The sequence below is a fragment of the Varanus komodoensis genome, unplaced genomic scaffold, assembly GCF_004798865.1.
Source record: "Varanus komodoensis strain SLA01 unplaced genomic scaffold, ASM479886v1 scaffold9, whole genome shotgun sequence".
Taxonomy (NCBI): domain Eukaryota; kingdom Metazoa; phylum Chordata; class Lepidosauria; order Squamata; family Varanidae; genus Varanus; species Varanus komodoensis.
The window spans coordinates 25,637,283-25,660,363 of record NW_025336598.1 but is presented as its reverse complement, the minus strand read 5'-3'; the positions used below and the strand labels follow the sequence as shown (position 1 = coordinate 25,660,363).

The following is a 23,081-nucleotide window of genomic DNA, read 5'->3' as shown; positions in this document are numbered from 1 at the left end:
TTTGTTCCCAGCATCAGGGTCTTTTCCAATGAGTCCTTCCTTCTCATTAGTTGGCCAAAGTATTTGAACTTCAGCTTCGTATCTGTCCTAAAGAACAGTCAGGGTTGATTTCCTTCAGGATTGAATGATTTGATTTCTTTGTGGTCCAAGGGACTCTCGGGAGTCTTCTCCAGCACCACAATTCAAAAGCCTCAATTCTTCCTTCCTTATGGTCCAACTCTCAGCCATACATTACCACTGGGAAAACTATAGTTTTGACAGTATGAACTTTTGTGGCCAGGGCAATATCTTTGCTTTTTACTATACTGTCTAGATATAGTTTTTATAGTTGCCATAGTTTTCTTCCCAAGGAACAAGAGTCTTTTAATTTCTTGGATCCAGTCACCATCTGACATTATCTTGCAGCCCAAGAAAATAAAATCTTGTTTTTACTGTTGGGAAATACTTATTTCTAATTCTTATTTTTAATTTTATGTTGTAAGCCGTCCTGAGATGCCAAGGCATGAGGGGACGGCATATAAAAGTTTTAAATAAATAAATAAATAAAATTTCAGCTACCCAAACACACAGGAACACAAGAGAAGCACATGGGACTTGCAGTTGAAGCCATATATACCCCACTGGATAGACAGGGGTAGTTATGTGATGATGGACTCTCTCAGAAGTGGTTCATACCACCATTTTGCCATTGTGTCTTTGCCTTGGCCTATTGATTTTCCAGCATTTGCTACTGATACCAAGTGGAAATAGGGAAGTTCATGGTATTATGACCCAACATATACAATTGTATTCATGGTGGGACCTGTGGAATGGGATACTGCCCACAGAAATAGATATTCTATGAATACAAACAGTGCAGAAACTCTTAACTTATCATGCAAGAATAAGGCCTAATAAGGGAATGAGTAACTTATCTGCTTCTGCACATCCAATCTTACAAAGGAAGCTGCCTCATTCCACAGAGCTCAGTACTACTTACAATGAAAGCAGAGGTTCTCCCAGGTTTTGGGCAGGAATTTTCCTAATCCTGCCTGGAGATGTCTGGGACCTTTGGCAGGCCAACCATGTAGCATAAACATATCAGCAATCTCTCATCACCTGCATCCTGCAGCTTTGGCAGCTCAAATTATATATCTGGACATCATCCTCTGATGCCACAGGGCAAAACTTGCAGGCCTGAAGTTCCTCTACTCAGCCGATTTGGTGCAGTAGTCTGAAGCTCAAGTTAAGTCCCTGGACATCCTGATTGAGCCCTGAATCAGGACTCCTAGCACATTGCAGAATATTGGTGTTGAGCATAGTCATCCCAAGGGCTGAATTCCATTTTGGAGAAGCTCTTGGGGGCTACATCCCACTGGTGGGAAAAAGTGGTAGAGTCAAAATGCCAGCAGATGTTAGCTTAAAGCTCTTAAGTGCCAGTAACTAAGCCTTAAAGAAACATAATGGGACCAGTGAAAAAAGACAACCCTCTGGAGAAACACAAACTGCTCCATTTGGGCTCCAGATTGGAAGTACTGCAACCTCTTATAAAGTATGTGTTTGCCAGCATGGTCATCAAAAGGCATTGTGAAGGAGATACTTGGCATCCAGTGAATATCCACATTTCTGTTTCTTTTATCCGAATATAATTAAAGAACACTGGAAAATTCAGAATATTAATGGGAATGTATCAAGTGAAAATGTATTGCTTTCTTTCTTCTCATTAGGTCTTTGGAAATATCAATAAGAATGAATAATACCATTGAAAAAATTGGAGCGGGGTCTGTAGAACATAAACTGATTCTATGTGCAGATAATAGCCTATCATCAGTCATGGATTTCCACTTTAGAATCGAGAAGGTTATGGAGTTAACACAAAGAGCAGCATATTATATTGGACTATAAAGTAAATTATTCTAAATGCCCTTATCTATTACTTTGCTTTCAGCCTTGCTTTGCAATCAGCAAATCTAAATTGAGAGAGATCTAGGAAATCAATTCAGAGGAAGCTTGGTAACATTGTAAAACACTTGCAAAACAATTACTATGGGGATTAATGGTTATATCAAGAGGTGAGGAACTGTCAGTCTCCATCTTGATAGAGAAAATGAATGCTCAACTCAAACTGTCTCTAAGTATGAAATATCATAAAATGATTGTGCTTTATATTCCTAAACTAGATTTCAAGAAAATGGTCTGATCTTGCTCCAGTTTGCATTGCATAAAAAAGGCATGAATGCTGATGACAAGTCTTGGAGACTTTAATTGGGCAATTTGACATGGTTATTCCAGTAGTCCTATTTCCAGTGGTCAGGATAAAGCAACCTGGTGATCCTTAATGATACTCAAGTGATACTCAAAATAACTAGTGGACAATTAGCAATGTCTGTGACCCTGCTGCTCACCCTGTGGCTAGCTCAGTTTCCTCGTGCACTTTGGAAGACCTCTTGAAAAAAGTTTGCCCATTTCTTTGTTTTCCCTAAGAGATCTTCAAGTTAATGGTATTCAAGTAGCTCTGCTTCTGCCTTCCAAAAATGTTCCGTCTGAAGAGATGGTGAGGAGAACTTGTAGCAGTGATGGACTGGATGCTGTAGCCCTGAGACCTGCTCCCCCAGGAGCCCCCTCTGTTGGCAGAAGACTAGAAAATGGGGTTCCCAATTCCAGAGGATGTCAAGAGACACTTGGGAACTCTGCTATCCAGGGTTCCTGGCAGCAGTAGATAATCAGCATAAGCATTCTAAAGTTGTCCTTATCACCAGAGCCCTTTCCTTCACAAGCATTTGGGGAAAGGAGTAACCAGCAATGGAGCAGGAACACTGGCACAAGCAGGAATGAGTCCATTATGAGCTGGACCCACACTTGGAATGGGTTCCAAGCATGGCTTGTAAGGAACCTGAAGAAAGCAAACTCATAAACGTCCATGCCCATCCTTGGGGTAATGGTATATACACTTCAGCAGAACTGTGGAAAGGAAGTACAGTTCATGCACCATGATCTAACATTATATTTTCTTAGGCACCATCTTAGGTCAAAGTCTTTCTGGTTTTGAATTAAGGTCTTTCTGAACTGATTTTGTTTGTTTTAAACACATGCTAGCTTTAAACCATTTCAGTTCAAATAACTATGTTAAAGACATCATGGATTGCATAATATCATATAGAAGTGCAGTCATTTTGGTCATCTTCCCTCATGTGGACCGGATATAAATGCTATGTTTATAATGATGAACCCTAAATAATTTAACCTAATTAAGAAAGCAGCAACCATGAAAAATCCACAGAATAACTGGCCATTGAACGCAGCAACCATGAAAAATGCTGATCTTCAAGGCCAATTTGAAAACAATATCAAAGGGACTCAATCATACATCCCATGGGAGGGAGCTTCACAAACCCCGGGTTGACAACTGAGAAGGTGATGTCTCTTATGTTCAATAAAAGGAACTTTAGTAACTGAAACCACCAGGAATAGCATGGTCTTTCTGGCAGACTGCCATCTTCTTTGGATGAATACTTTTATCCATTCCAAAACTGCCTCCAGCATGTGTTCAGCGTTTCCACAACTCTGAGATCCTGTTGGTCGATGAGGATGCAATGCAGGATGCTGCCTTACGCCAGGTCAGGTTATTTGTCCAATTAACTCAATGTTCCTTATTTGGCTGCCAGCATCTCTCCAGGGTCCTTGGCAGAGATTTTTCATGACCTGGGTCCTTATCCTTTTTGAGCAGAAGATGCCAGAATGTGAGACTGAGACATTCTGCATGGAAAGCATGGTTTCTGTCACTGAGGCACAGTATGGCAGTTCTCTGAAGCACCAGGCTTGCTCTGTGGAAGTGCTGCTAGAGGAGGCTTGACTCTTTGTGGGCCCAAGTGCCTTTAATAGCATGAAATGCATCTAGCAGCTTAGACTATTGTGTCAGTGACAGCACCCCTGGGCAGAGATAGCCTTGCCCCATTTATCCATAGTCTGGTATGGATTGTTGCAGTGGGTTGTGGTATAGCCAAAAGGAAACTGTGTTTTGTTTCTCTTTAAGAGGATTCAGGAGCAATATGCAAACTACTTGAGTGAAAGTGACTTAATTAAGCCATGAGGCATGGAGCAAAAGAATAACATTTCAGAATACAATATGCAAAAGCATTGTTTAACTATGCAAAGCAAGAGAGTTCTGCTGTGATGTACAGAGTATAAAGCATGAACAAGAAAGAATAATGCCTGAATCCCTGCCACTGTCAGGAAGCCCTCAAAGAAATGACAATGGATGGACCACTGGAAGGGGCTGGCACGCAGCAAAGTTCAGGTCTATGCCAAGGCTCATTCTAACAGACGATTTTCTCATGTACTATAAAGCCTTTATAAATCACCTGTTGTTCTGAGTATAGTGATCAGGTATGATTAGCTTTTGCCTTTGCCCAAGGCCAATTGCTTCACCACGACAGGGCTAACACAGATGAGTGGTACTTCTCCTGGATATTTCCTGTCAACCTTGGTTCAAGTTTGAAACTATCTATCACACTCACACACACACACACACATGAGAGAGAGAGAGAGAGAGAGAGAGAGAGAATACTTAACCATTTAAGGATCCAAGCCTGAAGAGGATACAGGTGGGATCGGGAAAAGGGTAACACTCCACCGAGCTCCTCAAACTTATGTCTTCTGCATTTCCACTAAGTTGTATTGCCCTTGAAGATGGTTTGCAAACTGGCACCTAACTTATTAACTGAAGCCAAGCATATGGAACATATCCCACCAGTCTTAAATTTACCACACTTGTTCGCATTTACTGATGCTCAAGGGCTTCTCCACACAAGCCATTTATTGAGCCCTCATGCTCCCTCACTCATGGAAGTGCCCGAGTCCTTTTCATTACAATGTCTACTCCACAGCCTCTCCCATGTTTCTCAGCCATTTTCTTGGCTTTTTTTAAGAGCAAGGAAGGTCAGCGATTAATTTTTAGACACGGGGGGGGGGGGAATAAAACTGGAAAGAAAGAAAGATTTGTGTATTGTCACAATCTTGTTGTATTGCAGCTGTAACACAGCACCACCTTGTGGTTGGATTATGGAATACAAAGGCATAGAAACACACAGATCCTCAAAATCTCTTGCACTTGCTCTCCTGCAAAGAAAATGGAAGATACCTCAATGACGAGGTGGATTAAACACTTCATGGAGAGAAGCCTTCAGTCTTTATCATATTATCTGCTCAACAGAAAATCTCCAGTGAATACATGTATTGAATTGCTTAGCCTCACAATTCTCCAGCTACTGACTTTTTTGTCATTTTCTCAAGATGAGACTTAAAAGAAACAAACAAAAACGTGACTCTGGTAACATAAACTGTGTAACAGTCTGCAACATTATATGCATTGTTGTGTCTTTTCAGCCAGACGCCTGCATTTTGTGCAAACCACAAAATCTCACAACTTTAGCCTTTTTTTCATGCTAGTGTTTTTATCCATTGGTCTTGTTGAACCAAAATTGAAATTTCTGTACAGTGGTTTAATGTATAATCCAATGGGAATGCCTGTAAACCTCCAGGCATGGAGGATTATGGACATCCTATCCAGGAGAAGAAAATTCAGATGCCTCCATGAACTTTGTCAGGCAGGTAAGGGTACAATGGTATGAATATTTGGACTCAAAAAAGACTTTCAGTTCCCAGCATTCTTTGGCCAGGAATGGCTGGGTAATGAATGCTGGGAGGTGTAGGACTTTTCTTCTAACTACACATGCATAGGATTTCTTCTAACTAAATACACATAACCCTGTTTGTCTCCTCTCCCTCCTCCTAGAACGCTCCCTGTAGCCTTTCTTTGAGATCAGCCTTATCGTTTCAGAGATGCAATGGATGTGTTTCTTTCCAGTTTGCCTGTAGTGTGGAGGAGGCCAACCTGAGCATTTATCCCAGCTCCAGTGTTAAAACTATTTTCCAACTACAGAACTGTGACAGTGAAAACGCTTGTTGTCCACTAAATACTGTCCTGGGGCCATAGATTCACTATGTTAGTCTATTTTAATTATTGGTCAAATAAGACTATTCTTTATTTCACAATTGGAGTCCTTGTGAATTCTTGCAATATGCATGTGACAAATCTTTATTAAGGTATGAATGGTATACAAAATACTTATATATATTCCTATAGGTTGAAATTTTTTATTTAAATAAAAGGTTTAGTATTGTGCTTGTGTGATTTAATTCCAAGTATAAACAAGTAAATGAGAGTTTGATTAAATCCTGACTGTTCTGATAGATAACTTGATGTGACATTTATTTAGGACATGGACATGTTGATACATGGGGATCAAACAGGAAATGTGGATAACAAGACCTTTTAGATGGCCAAAATAGGTGTATTTCTTTATTATAAATATCTGCATAAAAAGAAATAAATCATTTATTGGAATTATAGTTAACTGCTTAAAAAGAGATATAAGCCATGTGAGCAGAGATGGCCACAATAAAGAGATTTGATGCAATACAAAACAGCAGGCTTGGAGTTGAAAACAAATCTATTATTGATGAAAAACGCTTCGCACCCTTTGCTAGATAGTTAATGTGTTTGTAATCAGTGGAGGCTGGCAGTCTCCAATTTTACTGGGGCTTCTTATCTCCTCCAGATTCTATTCTAAACACTAAAGGAACTGTCCCTGGTGCTGAAACTAGCTTATAGGGCTCAGCACCACGGATAGTTGAACCTTATCCCTGGAGTGGATTCAGCACCATCTTTAAAGTTCAGCATGAAGGTGAGCAGATAAGATAAGCTCCTGACCAGCCTTCAATGGCTACAATAGAAGATATAGTTCCAACAATACAATTGCTTCATTCGCACGTTGCTTTTTAAGTGCACACTTTAAAATTTTGGCAGTACATCCAAAAGATAATGTGCCAAGATGGTCTGAGCTCCAGGCTCACATTTAGCAGTTAGGATTACCCTGCAATATCATACAAGTGCTGAATTGAAGCAATGAACTTCGATCTGAAAAATATATAAATATATGCAAGCAAGGAGGCCTCTTGCTTTTATAATGGAATGCCAACAATTATCCCCTCCTAACATTTTTAAACACTTCTGATGTGTGACCCTATCCATGTAGAATATTTGTGGCTTTCCCTAGGAAATGGAGACAAAATTCCAGCTATGTGTTGTCTCTGATATTAATCCTGCTTAGAATAGTCCCACTGAAATGACTAGGGCTTAAACTAGGCCAGCACTGGGAATCACCATGTGTGTTAATATCACACCTAACCACATGAATTATTCTTGGTTTGGGCTGCTATATCTACATCAACAGTTGCTGAAAACATTTAAACTGCAGACATTAAGTCTCATTTTCTTCCAGTGAAATCAGTAAAATAAGGTCCAAGATGAATAATTATGTGAGAAAATTACCTTTAATACCCTTCAAGAACACGACCGTTAGGTGTTTAACTGGCTCACATGCTCCTGAAAATGGGTAGCTGTTGCACATTCACTGGGGAGGCGGGTCAGGTATATCATCATCCCCCAAGCTGGTGTTCGCCAAAAGTTGTGAATCGTGGCTCTTACACGCTCCGGCCAGAACAGCTAATTCCAGAAACACTCATTTTGCTAGAGATTGGGAGTATAACTGCTTGAGCTCATGCAAAGGGATATTGGGTTCTGGCCTAAGGCTTTCTTTTGTCTGCTTTAGGTGCTGATGCTGTAGAAGCCCAGTGTAAAAGGTTCGAAGTGAGCTCGAGTGAAGATGGGAGGGTCCTCTTCTCTGCTGATGAAGAAGAGATTGTCATTGGAGCTGACAGACTGAAAGTCACAGGTAATGGCAGAGTCCATAAGACTCCACACACTACTAATTAGGAATGGAGGAAATGTTCACATTTTGATACCAGCTCACCAAATCCCCATTTCCTGTACCAATGTAGTAAGCAGAACACAATTATCCTTTGGCATATGCACATCTTCAGTAACTTGAGTTACAAACAAAAATGCATACAAAAATGCATTTATTCAGGAAAAGTGTGCACAAAAATGCATGTATTACTGGAACAAGGTATGAAACAGCATCACATATGGGAGAAACACTTTCAAGCATTGCATGTATTGATGGAAAGAATGTATCAAACAGCATTGTATAAGGGAAACCCACTTTCAAGAAATGCATATGTTAGGGGAAATGTGGCTAAAAATGTATACATTAGTGTGCAATCCAGCTTTCACTAGCCTCTGAACTTGGAGGGTAACAATGATCCAATGAAGAACAGCAGGAATAGCAGAAAGAAGCTTCACATCCTCACTCCTCCTGCTCTGCATTTTTCCAGATGGCCATTTGTCACTGTCAAGCTTGGCCATTCTGGATCAGGGAAGGATTCTGCAGACCTGGCTTCTGCAATCTCCTCCCATCCTCACCCACTGGACCATCTCCTGTAGACACTCTCTAAGGTCAAGTTTCCAACCTTTCCAAATCAGCTGCAAGAGTTGCTGGGGTTTTCTACCACAGATTCCCAAAGTGCTGGTCTTGCATCTGGGAATCAGAAATTTCCTATGGCCCGCCGGTAATGTCTGGGCAGGGAATAGGATTGCTACAAAATTGGATTGGATAGGATTGCTATGACTGGTGAAAACAGAAGTATGAAACATCATCATATAAAAGCACTTACAAGAAATGCATAAATGAGACAAAACTTTGCCTATTAGGAGAAATGCAAACAAAAATATGTATGAGATTGTGGACTTTTTATGTAGGTGGACTTTTTTTAAAGATGCAAACTGATGTGGTAAATTAAAGGAACAAACTAAGGACTGGAGAAAAAGAAATTGAAAGTAATAGGTTGAATCCATTCCAAATGATATCACTTATGATGATCTGTTCCTAAGATTTATAGAATTGTGCTATAGTTTATTTGAAATGAAGAAGAACCTTCGTTAACCAGCACTGTGTTGTATTTTTGAATGTATGTTCAAGGGTTTTCTCAACAAATACATCAAAATGTGGTGGATTAGGAATATATTCTCAGGCTGTGAAGAAAATTTTCCTTTTTCTGCAAATGCAGCTCTCTTTTATATGGCATCATTAATCATGTATTGCTCTTTTGCCATTTTGAAAGATTTAGTTAGGCAAACCCCCTCCCCCAGATAATCATAAAAGTTGCCATTACACAGTTCTGCTCAAAACTTCTTTGTGCTCAAAATGTCAGCTTTAATTTCTCTGTGACTTAAGGGTATGTACTTAAAGTACTCTTTCAAGAGTGCTTAAAGAAGCACCACCTTGAACTGCTGAAGTCAAAACCCATTTCTTGTTAGATGTCTACTACATGTATTGGAATACTTCCCTCAAGTTGCAAACTATTCTCTAATGGAATAATACATTCACACAGGAATTAGGTCAGGCACTGTTGCTACATCAGGCATTGATGATCATGTGCTTTTAGTGATTATGAAAACATGCTATTTTACCTTTTTCTGTCTAACCTGAAATGGTCTAAATTGTTATTGTGCTTTTAGAATGCTGTATTGTTTATACAACCTCTTTGGAAGCCTTAGAGTGGAAAGTAGTATATAAAATATTCTAATTTTAACAAATGTTAAAACTTCCAGAGACAATTCACATTAACTATTAACAGTTAACATGATACTAGGGTTAGGAGAAAATCCATTCTGTGAGCTGGAATTTCTCTCTCCCCATTTTCCCTTCCCAGAAAATCATGAGAAGGCTTCCAACAACTATATTTATTATGCTAAAGGTTGTTAGCATGTGCCATCCATCAAGTTAGTCTCCCTCATTTGAAGAATCAGTTCTTGCCTATACCAAGATTCATATTCACCAAACAGAGTTGGATCTAGCCTCAGGAAGGTCCACAATACTTGTGAGCCAGAGAGCAGAAATTCTCAACCATTGACTTGATCACTGAATTGATCTGCTCATTTCATTTGATGACAAATCACCAGGCTCACAAGTCACCCCCCCGCCCCTCCAAGCCTCCCTTTTCCACAGTGTCTCTCCTTGCTACCCATAAACCAGAGGTGATCTGGTTCTAACCTACCTCAGACTTCAGACCTTGCCATTTCAGAAAAGCATTTGAACCCACCTCTTCTTACCATTCAGATGCTAAGTCTGAAATCCCCACCCTTGAATGCTCTATTTTGGGAGAAACAGCTCAGTCCCCACAATTCATTTGGTTCTCATTTTAATGTAGATTTCCCAACTTCACACTTCCTGATCTAACACATAAAACTAAAAACACCTCGATATTCTCAATTTTTCAAATTTTACAATGCAGTTTTCCAATCAAAACATTCCAACACAAATCTGTATATTAAGGGAAAGTGTGCACAAAAATGTGTATGTTCATGAAAATACCAAAAAGCCCATTCTCTTAGGGAAAATTGCTTAAAAATGCATTTATTTGCATTTATTAGGAGAAATGTGAATATGAATACAATATTGTATGTCAGTTTGACAAAAATTGCAGAGTGATGAGTGAATGAGAAGAAATGAACAGGACCAGAATAATGAGAAAGTAAGCAAACATGAAACTGACAGAGTTCTCCATCTCTGTTTTGTAGCACTGCTTATAATTAATATTGATTTAGCTTCCACTTGATTTGAAAGTTATATTTCAATGTGTAGGAAGTAAGGGATTGCTGACCCAGTGATCCAGACCAATGATATTAGTGCTTTTTGCTCCAAATTCTGCAACTCTGTCCACACTGATAATAACATTTGAGGCATTTGTCAGACTTGAACATTTTCTACATTTTGCATAGATTGCAAAATTTAATAGCAGAATGCAGTTATGCATGAGATAAGCACAACTAAGCAGCATGGGTATGATATTAGGCTGTTTTACTTCAGACTGCAGGTACGTGCCTCATCATATTTTGAATGTCATTTGAATAATAATCACCACCACCCTAGCTATAGTAAGCTAGCACATCAGGAAAAGAATTTGCTAAAAAATTCACTCTGATTCTGCTAGTTTTCTGAATGCTGTGACTATATAGCCTGCTATGCAATTAGAAAGGTAAGATTCTACAGCCTGAAGTGGCAAAGTTCTCAACCTCCAACTATCAGGGCCGTCTTAACAGCATTATGGGCCCCAGGCAAAGCGGTGTACTGGGGCCCCTACGACAACTACAACTATTCTAAATTTTGGAAGTTTTCCGATTTTCCAAGGGTTAACATTCACAGATTAGTATGGGGCCCACGGGCAAGTGCCTATCAGGCCCATGCATTAAGACGGCCTTGCCAACAATTAAGTCACAAATCTACCCTAAATGCCAGCCTACCGAGAGAGCCTTTGGCTATTGGGTGGTATAGAAATTGGATGGATGGACAGAAAGACAGACAGAGAGGCAGACAGGTAGACAACAGCTGCTCCAGCTGGTAGAATGACCATCATTTTTCTCATGATGAGAGAGTATCAGAAATGCATGTCCTTTTGTGACATCTTTATTTACAGATCTGTAAGATGAGTCAGGGAATATTATCAATCCTTACAGGCTGAAAGCACTAACTTTTTAATAAGTAACTGTTCCTCAAAATCAGGGCAGGTCGACAAACTTACTATATGTCCAACAAAAGAGTTTAACATCCCCACCCCCCCAAAAAAAACCCCCTCTAAAGTCTTCTTTGTATTATATAGTTTCTTCTATAGTTTCAACTATCCTAGGTTTATCCATCATCACCTCCTGCATATACAAACATGTAGGCCACCCCCTTGTGAGAGTTGTACCATTTCTCAGTTTCTTTGGTCACAGAAGCCTTATTCTGAGCTGTCATTATTGTGCAAGTTTATTGATTGATATGCTGCCTTTTTTCTTACCAAGGGCTCAAATCAGCTTACATAATTCTCCTCCTCCTCCCACAACAACAGCCCTGTGAGGTAGGTTGGGCTTAGAGCTTAGAGTTTGACTGGCCCAAAGTCATCCAGATGGCTCCAGAGAAGATCACTTGAGTCCCAGTCTCATGCTTGCACTCACCACACCATACTGGCTCTAAGTTGCCGAGTTGCAGCCACTACCTCTGTGGATAACCGTCATTCAGTTAGCACCTGTAGGCCAGCTATAAGAGCCAAGATTTCAGTTTTCCTAAAGTCCTTGACAACCTTCACACCATACAAAGCAATCTGTGGTACTTCGTTTCATCTCTATGTTGCCTCATAGCTGAACTTGCTGAGTGAATCATGGCAATTCGGACAATACAAAACATAGATGCAATGCTGAAATATAGATAAAATAAAAGGAAGCATAAAGTTTCAATATACAAGATTAAAGTGGTTTGAACTACTAATTTTTTTTTTATTAAAAAGAATGTCTGTTAAAATAGCTGACAGGTCTCATCATATGCCATTAAATGCCTGTGAGTAGAGGACATTCTTAAGCCGGTGCCAAAAATATGACCCGGTTGGTGCTTGCTGGGACTCAGAATTGGGGACCATTACTGAGAAGGCCCTCTCCCTTGTCTCCACCCTTCAAGCCTTCCTTGGAGGTGGTATTCAAGGAAGGTTACAGATATAAACTGTACATTAAGGTGAATTCAGATTCATAGAGATGCTGTTTGGAGAATGTCAGTCCCAAGCCAAGAGGGTTTTGCAGGTTAAAACTAGCATGCTGAATTGGTCTTGTATGTTTGGAACTTCTGAATTGGTCTTGTATGGTCAGACCTTAATCTGCTTGCTTCATTTTGCACAAACTGAAGTTTCTAAACCATTTTCATGGGCAGCCCCATGTGGAACGTATTGCAGTAAGCTAACTTGAAGGTTACCAGATTGTAGATTACTGAAACCAAGTCATCTCTGTCTGGATAGATGCATGGGTGGATCACAAGCTGAAGCTAAAAGAAGGCACTCTGTACCACTGAGTATGCCTCCATGCCTCAAGTAACATGGAGACCACCTGAGCTTCAAATGCCAAAGATGGTTCCAGGAGACCCCCACAAAATATGAGCCTGCTTCTTCAGCAGGAGTACAACTCCACCCAGGACAGAATGAGCACCCTCCATCCATTCAGAAGAACCACCCACTAAGGACTTCTCAGTCTTGCCTAGATTGAGTTTCAGTGGATTAGTCCTCAACCAATCCACTGCTTTAGCCAGGCACCAGTTTAGCATATCTCCAGGATAGCCTGAAGGAAATGAAAATGTGGAACAGAAGTGCATTCATTAAATAGCATGGGAAATAAGACCACTGCTTCACGTACACCATGCTGTATCCACAAGGCCAAGCGACGTTTCACAAGTACCACCCTGTTATTCAGCCATTATCTACTGTCAAACCCAAAAGTTGAAAACACAACAACTTTCAGTCAGATATGACCTTTTGTTATAGGACCAACCACTTCTTACACTCCTCAGAGAAGCAGGGACCAGATTTAGGGCATTTGCCTAGTAGTAGAAGTTACAGTGCATGGAATCAAGTATCAGCAAAGTTCTGAATATGTGTTTTCAATAGTGGAACAACCTTATTTGAGATAAAAAAAGAACAGGGATAATGTTGCTTATGTTTCTAGACTGAAATATTTTCCCATCTCTATTGTTTCCGGGAAGCAATGGTCATTTCTTGCCATCCTCTAAATATACTGTGTCTTGTCAGTTGTAGTTAATGAATATTGTCATTTTAATAACTTGTTTGGAACAAATCTTTAAAATTCAACAGAGAAATTAGAGGTCTTGAGCCCAATGAAGAAGTGTCTGTTGGAATTCAAAAAGCAAAAGAAAATAGATATCTGGCTCTTTTATATAAAGGATTTCTTGAGGGGCAGGCATTTTCAAGGTATCTTCAGAAGAAGAAGGAAAGGGAATAACCGTTGAAAACTACAAATATAAAGCCAAAACAAAAACTTGAAGAAAATGTTCAAAATCCTTCTGACAGATAAGCTCACAACAGGCTGCTAAATATCCAATCCACAGCAAACAACTGACACAAACTTACAAAACAGTTATTAAAATTGCCATCAATGAAGAATAATAAAATAACTAGAAACTAGGAAAACTAATGGTCTGGGTCATATTCATTGATATATCTATTTCTGAAATATCTCTGGAAAAGAAATGACAACATTTGGCCTTGAAAAATGAAGCTGGATTATTATAAGCCGCTCAGAGAGCCTTATGGATGATCAGGTGGCATATAAATCAAATAAAAAAAAAGTCTCAGCCATGGCTATGCTCCCACAAGACAAACAACGCTTTGTGGTTACCATGGTTCGTGGTATTTTTGCCATGGTCTAGCTGCCAGGCAGTCAAGTGGTTTCTACTTTATCATGGTTTCCATCTCAACCCCTTGGTCCTTTCAATGTTGGAACATACCCCATCAGCCACTGCACCTGAAATTCAATCCCAAGGTGCATCACCCCTTGCCTATGTCACTTGTCTCTTTGTCATTGGTCCAGACATAGAAAATGGATGCTAGGGACAACTCTTGCAGTTGCCACTATTCCCGGGGGACTCTGTCATAATGGCATATCAGGACCACGGAAAGCATGATCCTGACTTCACATAAACATAAGGAGTCCTGGTAGTACAAAGAATTCATAGACCAAATAATTGTTTCTTACCATGTCTTCTGAAGACCAAATATACTGTACTAAAAATCTCATGATTGGGTTCGGGCAATTCATTAGACTGGCAATGGTTAAAAAAACCCACCATGTCTTCTCATTATGTTGGGAACATTTCCATACATTTTTTTCCTTTTTCTTTTTCTTGCAAATCAAATGTCAAGTAAAGTTTTTGCTACACCTTGCTTAAAAAGTTTACAAGGCCTAGATCTATCCCTTATAATACAAGCTAGTTTTTCTTGTTCGGTTCCAATAATTATCAGCATTAATTGAATGTGAAACTGAAGCCATGTGCACATGTGCAGGTCTTATTCATTAAAATAATTTTTATGTGAATCCAGTTCCTTGCCAGGTTTCATCACTTATATCATGTCACAGGACATAATGTAGACCAACTGATGCAAACCATGGGGACTTGCTCATGTTTGCTGAAAATTTTAAAAGCAACGCCATTTGGGGGTCAAAACTCAAAGACATGTAGAAGGAGAAAGTTATCTCTGTATTCCTAGCTTGGGGAATATAATGCCTTTTGGCAGTGTTCTAGTTTTATCTTGCAACCATCATTCATTCCTTCGTAACCTCGAGGCTAGATGACATACGACTTGCCCTTCATGACTACTAGAAAGCTGCTGATGGTACAGAATGTAGCTACATGATACCTGACAGCAGGAGATCACACCAGTCCTGTTGGCCTAGTCTAGGTCTTCTGCAGGATGCTGGGTTTTTTTGTTACCTCCTGAAGCTGGCCTAGAAGTTCCATCTTCACAATACACTTGATTAATATATTCATTATCACATTTCTATCCATAAAGAATCTTCCTAAACCAGCGAAGCATGATAAATTTAAAAATGGATGACTACTACCAGAAAATACAATTTAATTTAAGGAAATGTCAGTCTATTTAATTATTATTTATTCATTTAACACCTATCTCTGCTACCACATTTGCCCATCAGGCAGTTTATAATTACAATAAACACAAACAATTTAAAATAGATAAAAACAACTGAAAAGAAGAAAACAGCATATTAAAATACAAATACAATAATGAGTTTGGTGACAATGATACAAAAAGAACTCCAGTACTGAGGAGATCTTAAAAACACAGTTAAGCAGCTATCCATTAAAAGTATTTCTTGAATCAATAAGTCTTTGCCTAGTGGTTAAAGACAGCAAGGATGGTGCCAGGCAAAGACCTTTGGAAAGCATGTCCCAACAGTGGAGTACAACCACTGACTGAAAGGACAGAAAACTTTAAATATCACTGCAACACAGAACACCAGCATTATTTGCCATCAGTCAGACATTTTGCCCAGTTTCCCTCTTGAAGTGCTGTGTTTGCATCATATAACAAAGCTAAGTTATATTAGAGCCAGATGAACTGCCTTAGAGCAATACGGCTGCAAAGGCCCTGTTTCCCATCCACAGTCTACAAATCTCAGCCTTGACAGGAAGCCTGTCGGAACATCTAATGTTGATCTAAGCCAGGGGTCCTCAAACTTTTTGAATAGGGGGCCAGTTTTTTGTGTTTTTTTTTTTTGGATTTATATCCTGCCTTTTTCCTACAAAGGGCTCAAGGCAGCTTACATCATTCTCCTCCTGCATCTTATCCCCACAACAACATCCCTGTGAGGTAGGTTGGGCTGAGAGTCTGTGACTGGCCCAAAGTCACCCAGTTGGCTCCATGGCCGAGCGGGGACTAGAACCCAGGTCGTCTGAGTCCCAGTCCCATGCTCTTAACCACTACGCCACACTGGCTCAGTTGAAAGGCTGTGGTGACTGCCGCGGGCTGGTGAGGTGGGGGTGCCTGAGCACGCAGGCCAGTGAGGTGCTGTTGGGTGTTCATGAGGCTGCATCGAGCGAGCGCGGCTAGTGGCTCACTCACTCAGAGATCTCCCAACGAGTCCAAAACCATCTCCGAGCGAGCAAGCCACCACTCCCTGCCCGTGCAGCAAGCGTATGCGCGGGCAGTGAACAGCGGCGTGGGCCAGATGGATGGCCATGGTGGGCCAGATCTGTCCCATGGGCCGTAGTTTGAGGACCCATGATCTAAACCAGGGGTCTCAAACTTGCGGCCCGTGGGCCAATTGCCGGGATGGGCGGGGCATGGGGGAGAGACCCTGCGGCCTTCAAAGCGCCGGCGGCACCCGGGCTGGCCACGGGATGAGCGGCCCACCACCATCGCGGTGGTGGAATACTTGGTGCGGCCCAGCCTCACCCAGACTCTACTTCCAGCAGCCCCTGGGTAAGTTGAATTTGAGACCCCTGATCTAAACCATACAGAAAAAACAGCCATTTACATCCTAGTCCTCTTGAGCAAACTATAGAAGTATTTCCTTGACCAGAGATGACTGTTTCCAATCTAGGGATTATTTATGTGATTTATTCTATGCCTTTCTACCAAAGTCACAATGTCATAACACTTTTGCTTGGGTACATCATAGCAACTTTGAGTACTTTGGCTGGGGGTATTTGCTCCTCTCCAGAAGTTCAAGAAGGATATCTTCTCAACCTCTCTTTGTTTAATCTGTACTCAGCTGCTCTCCCTTCTTTTTTGGAAGTGGTCAATATTTTCTCATTCCCCTAAGATCAGTTTTCCAAACATATCTAATACTTTTTTTCTGTAGATGATGCAGTTCTAATTTCCCAGACATGATAGATGCTCAAGCAAGTATTGTTTAGCTGATTATTGTGGATGTATCTATTCTCAACATTAATTATTCAAAATCTCTGAATTGTGCTACTCTAAGAGAAAGGTCAGATATTCCTAGGCATAGACTTGATCAAGTTGTACATATAGTTGTGTATTTAGTTCCATGAGATTGCTAATCTGCCCTATTGGTTCTTGCAACTATCTGTGCCTTTCAAGCCAACCCTTTATCCCATATCCTTTTTGGAGTATCTACCTGGTTTCTATGTTCAAAAATCATACAAGCAAGCCAAACCTTGGAAATACCTCAATCTCACTTTCTCAGATTTGTATTTGGTATCCCTAGGTTTGTTGCTGGTTTATTCTTAATCTAGAAGCTGGTCCTAATTCCTTAAACTGATTCAGTTGGCTTCATTGATGTCTCTTGCTTACCCTGACTCTTTCATGTCCCAGCTGATGACAGACTCTTTCAAGTCTGCTTTGAAGAAGGCCGTGGTGCAGAAAGTTGTTTCAGCTGGACTGTCTCCTTATTTGTTATCTATGAACTGGGAGAGAGCTGCATTTATCATTAAACAGAGGATACAGGATATTGATTTTTAAGACCTCTATACAGTAGCACAGGGTCTGTGCCCTCTTTGATTATTAGGTTTGTCTGGCCCAAAATTTAAAAATGGAATGTCCCATATAAAGAGGTTACCTATCCCAAAATATGGAACATTCTTTCTGGCTGCAATGTCCCACCTTCTAATCTTCTAGATGCCAGATATAATACAATTATAATTATAGACAATGTCCTTGCAATAGTTAAGGATGTACAGACTGTGTTAATTCGGTTTGGTCTGCACTTTGTGAATTGTCAGACACCTCTCATTCCATTGTCCACTCACTGACGGAGTCATATTTTGTGCAGATCTGTTTGCAAGCATGTGTGCAAATTCACACTTGTGAAAATATGCAGATCTTAAAACATGCAAAACCTTCCAAAATGTGCATTTTTGCAATTTAGTCTACAAATGAAATGCACATTTTCAGTTGGTGTTTCTTTTCCTTTTAAAAAAATTGTTTCCTACAACTAAAAAACAAAGCAAATCTAGTAGGCTGTAAGGCCATGGAATTCATGTGACTTGTGAAAAGGTCCACTGCAGGAACCAAAGGTCCATTTAATAGAAATCTAGACTCATTTGGATCCATTGTAGATTTCTTCAGCATTCCTACCATTATTGGAGACATGTAGTCTGTTCTGTACCTCATCTTTATTCACAGATGTTTTCAAGGGGCTAGAGAAACTTTGATGTACCCTGTTGTGCAATCCCTAACTAAGAACCCTTTCAGGTTATTTTGCTTCAGCATTCAGACATGTTGCTTTTTTTTAAAATGTACCTTTCTAGATCAGAACTTTTATGATTGATGCATGAAACTGCTCTTGTATGAACTTTCTATGTACTTTCATTTTTTCAATATGTATTTTATGGAGTGGTGGAATAAATCATAAATAATAAAGGGCACAATCCAGATGGATTGCCAAAGTGTCCAAACTATTTCCACTCTGCATTTTAGCTAAATGGCCTTTTTTGGCCAACTCTTTGAGGTGCTTCAGACGGGGATAGAAGGAAGCTGCATAGGACATAGATGTGGCATTGCCCGACCTCTGCAGTCTCCTTTCCTCCCTGCCCCCTGGAAAACCCCCTTCCCCATTTCCAAGACTGAAATCCCAGGGAAGAGGTGGCAGTTGTCATTTCATTCATGCCAGCTGTGGCAGGAGGGAGAACAAAGCTCTGTCTCTCCTTTCAGACTGGGAATCTAAAGTAGCCCTGGTCCTTGTGATGATGTACAGGGGCGATAGCGTTGCTTCCTAATACTAAAGTATCCTGGCTCCAGTCCATTTAGTGTTTTCAATGCAAGAAAAAGTGCTTTAATGCTGTTATTTTCTCATTAGAGGTAGGTTATTGGCATAAAGAGAAACATCCTTGATAATTGCTTCCACCAACCTCTTATCAGTTGGCATTGCCAACCAGCCAGAAAACAGCACAAAAACTGCACAACCAATTATTTGATCTGTGGGCTGGTTGCCAGAATGCTTTGTGTGAAAGCCAAAATGTTTCCTTCCCAACAGAAAGAGTAGCTTTGGCAGCAGGGGAGTTTCACTGGCATTATGGCACAGGGTAAACAGTTTTGTTTTGTTTCATTTTTTTTAAAAGAACCCTTCAGAGAAAAATCACACTATGCCAAACTATGCATTTAACATAACATGTTGTAAAAATTACTTCATGCTTCCCAAACCAGTGAGCCTTTAAGACAAAACAGTTTAGTTATAAATGTTTCATTGGATATTCCATTTTAGTAACAAGGAAATACATACATGAAAAGTGTACATGGAGCAGTACAGAGGTGGGGAACAGGTCAGGGTGGAGGAGTGAATGACAAACACACACACACAGAGAGAGAGAGAGAGAGAGAGAGAGAGAGAGAGAGAGCGCTCTTCATTGACTGCATGATGAAAGGTACTACTTCTACTTCTACTTCTGATAGCAGCTTTTTTCCCTGGCTGGAAAAAGTCCATGTGCCTCATTCGGGATAGCTTCACCTCTTCTGCTTTTCCCACATAGGAAAGACACAATTTAATACAGCCAGTGTGAGAACATAGGCAGCGGATGTCGATAGCAGGGGCACCAGGACCAGAGATGATGCAGATGGATGTAGGGCCAGGTGCTGACAGCATGGCACATCCAGAGGCAAAAGCAAGGTCAGGAATAGGCAAGGATCAGGTAGTCACAAGGCATGGCAGGATCAGTGGTTAAGGCGAGGATGAGGTATGGGGAAAGACTGGAGGCAAGAGCACAGCAGCCACTACAAAGGCTCATAGAGCAGTCTATCCAGTCTGGGCTTTAGTCTGAACAGTAAGGGAAAACTCCATGGTGCTTAACCATGGTTCAGCACAGTGGACAGCTCCTTGGAAGTTCCCAAAAGTTACTTCCTGGAGTAGATCACGCTACTCACTAACACCAGACTCAGCGTCCCCTTCTGCTATCTTTTCATTCCAACATAGATGGGAAAGAACAGAGATTTCCAGGAATTCCTCTTCCTCAGAAGAATCCAAGGAGCTTCTGAAGGCTATATGGGCACATTCAGTGGGTCAGATTAGTCCAGAGATTCTCCATTCCTGTTGTAGTTAGACAAGCATTTGAATGGTAGCTATTTTGTTACCAAGAAAGGTAAATGTGCAAACTTGGCAAAGTACTGTTCAAGAACATGAATCAGTTGAAACTCTTGTACAAAATGTTGAAGTTTAAAATGTTAATATCTTGACTGTACATGTTGCGCACTAAGTGTTGACAACTGCAAAGTTTCCTTCTGACCTGAATGCTATTTGCATTGTATTTTCTTGGATATAATTTAGAGAATAGTTTCTCTTTCATTCTCTTGCTCTTTTTCTTGCTCCCGCCCTCCCACTTTTCTTTAAAGCTTCTCTGTGGTTGTCTTTCAATTAGGTTCTTACGAGGGTTTTCTCTGTGCTCAAAGGCAAAAAAACAGGGAAGGGTTCAGCTTCAAAAATTAGTGTTCTTTCAGTCAGTCTCATTTCAGAACTTAAGTCAAAAAGGAAAGAGAATAAATACTTCAAAGAATGGTCTCCTGGGAATAGAAGGAAAGAGTGAACCTCTCTATCCAGTGTTTTCCTAAATATACAGACTCCTGAGTTGATTACAAAGACACCACACCATTAATTAATTGTGGCTTATTGGTAGATAGAGAAAAATAGCTTATCAGTAGATAGATAATTTTCTATTTTGTGAAGCGTGAGAATCTATATTTATGGATGAATAGACAGATAGATGATAGAATCATTTGACTGTTTCTGGTAGACTGATGTAGACTTGGTTGGAACTGCTGCTTTGCACCAACATAATAATCATCCTTGCCATGAAGAACAGGGCAACATCTCATTCACTGACTGCATCCATCACTTCCCTTAGATATATAAAGATCCTAATTCCAGAGCACTTTGGATAGAATCTGTGGATACAAAGAAGGGCTATGGTATTTCACTAAGCCCTTCTGTGGCTTCCGAAACTTGATCCATACTAACATGTAGAATTTCACTGAAGCTAGTTCTGCCAACCATGGACACATCAGACATGGTGCAACCAGTACTAGATCTTGCTGAGGATTTAATTGGAAAGGGAGGTGCAGTGCCCTCTACCCAAAAGCACTGTACAGCCCATGGTGCTATGGGGCATGGCGCTTGAGAAGGGAAAGGGAATCCCTCAGGACAGACCCATTTTTTGTAAGCCATCCTGAGGCTTGGGCAAAGGATGAGTTAGAAATGTCTTAAATAAATAAATAAATAAATAAATGATCGCGCTTGACACAACAACAGTAGTTCTTCCCATGAGGCAGATGGTCCTTCTTGCAGATCTTCCCTTCCCTTTCCCTTCCTGTCATAGTATGGTTGTCTGCACTTTACAACAAATCTAAGAATAATGATCATATTATCTGGAAAGATGGCTAATTTTCCTGTAAACCAAGGATGGGTGACCTCAGGTCTCTAGGCAAACTCCAGCCTTCCCGAGGTCCCAGTATGGCCCTCTGGTCATGCCCACTTTTCCTGTCCACATCTCTTTTCCCTTGATCACTGATCACTGGGTGGGTTTCCATTTTTTCCAATGTTCAGTCTTTCCTCCATTCTAAAAGGAGTTCTTTCCTCTATCTTAGTTATTCTCAGCATGAGTTTTAGACTAAAATCTATTGATGCTTTTCATATTTTGGCTTCACCTGTTTTCCTTTGGCCCTACACACTCCTGGAGTGCAGTTCCCAAGAGTTATTCCAAAGTGGAATTTGGTCCTTGAGCTGACAAAGACTGCCCATTTCTACTTTAAACATCACTGAATATTGGCATTCACTTTCTATCTGTTGTTCCGACTTCGTACTCAATACACACCTAACATGATATTGCTTGCTATGGTTGCTCTCTTGCAACAGAGAACTTTCTCAGGATCAACCTCAGCTGCCTGTAGTGATATGTAAGGAATACTGTCTACTTTTTGGGGCTTTACGTCCCATAGAGAAGCTGGGATTTTGCTGGCATTAGAGTTGGCATTATTCCTATGGAACGTATAATTTCAAGCTTCAGCCCTGAATCTTGCAAAAGAATCTTTGGTAGTGGGAGGAGAGGTTTACTTGTCATATAATCATTATGATAGAAAGCAGATGGGAGATCAAGTTAGATTTAGCATTGTGTATCACAAAACATCTATTAAAAGGGACTCCTAGGTTTCGAGCTCTCTAGCATCTTCTGTTTAGACTGGTCTAAAATTGAATATTACAGATCCAGAGGGGAAAATATTTATTTATTTGTTTGTTTGTTCATTCATTCTATACGCCATTTTTTCTCTACTGTCATTCATTAAAAATCTCATGATTGTTTACATACAAACACAATTAAATCAACAATAAAACAATTAATGTTTTTTATTGTACATGGTTAACTGATCATCAATTGGCAATTTTCTCATCTGGCCTGCGTCTCTTGTTTTATTTATTTATCTATCTAGCACAATTGCCAGGGACTCTCTGGGCAGTGCTCTCTCTCTCTGTCTCTCTCTGTGTAATGCTTGTTGCCTCTGTGCTATGCACCCGGAATACATATATATCAGAGGAGTAAAGCCATCCATCTATATCCAGTCTACCCTTGCCATCTTAGACATCATTCTACAACCACCAGAGTATCACACACTAGTGGCCTTCATGATACTTCAGGACCTGCTACTCCTCCACACAGACGGGTTGTTCTAAAGGTGCATTTGTGTATGCAGGCTCTCAGTGATTAGTAATAGATTATGACACTGATCATTTCATGATGGCCTTGTACTATTTTTAAGTCTGCATTGTTTTACCGTTCTTTCAGCACTTTTATATT

General features: G+C 40.3%; 1 protein-coding gene across 3 annotated transcripts in view; it reads left to right on the top strand.

Moving 5' to 3' along the window:
* Positions 1–23,081, top strand: part of SGCZ (sarcoglycan zeta) — a 247,296-nt gene that overhangs the window by 183,563 nt on the left and 40,652 nt on the right. For 2 of the 3 annotated variants that reach the window (XM_044418220.1, XM_044418219.1), the window contains one exon: positions 7,653–7,775. The exons of the other annotated variant lie outside the window; for it this stretch is intronic. In XM_044418220.1, the coding sequence (XP_044274155.1) occupies positions 7,653–7,775 (123 nt within the window). The remainder of the gene's footprint in view (positions 1–7,652; positions 7,776–23,081) is intronic. 3 annotated transcript variants of the gene reach the window in all.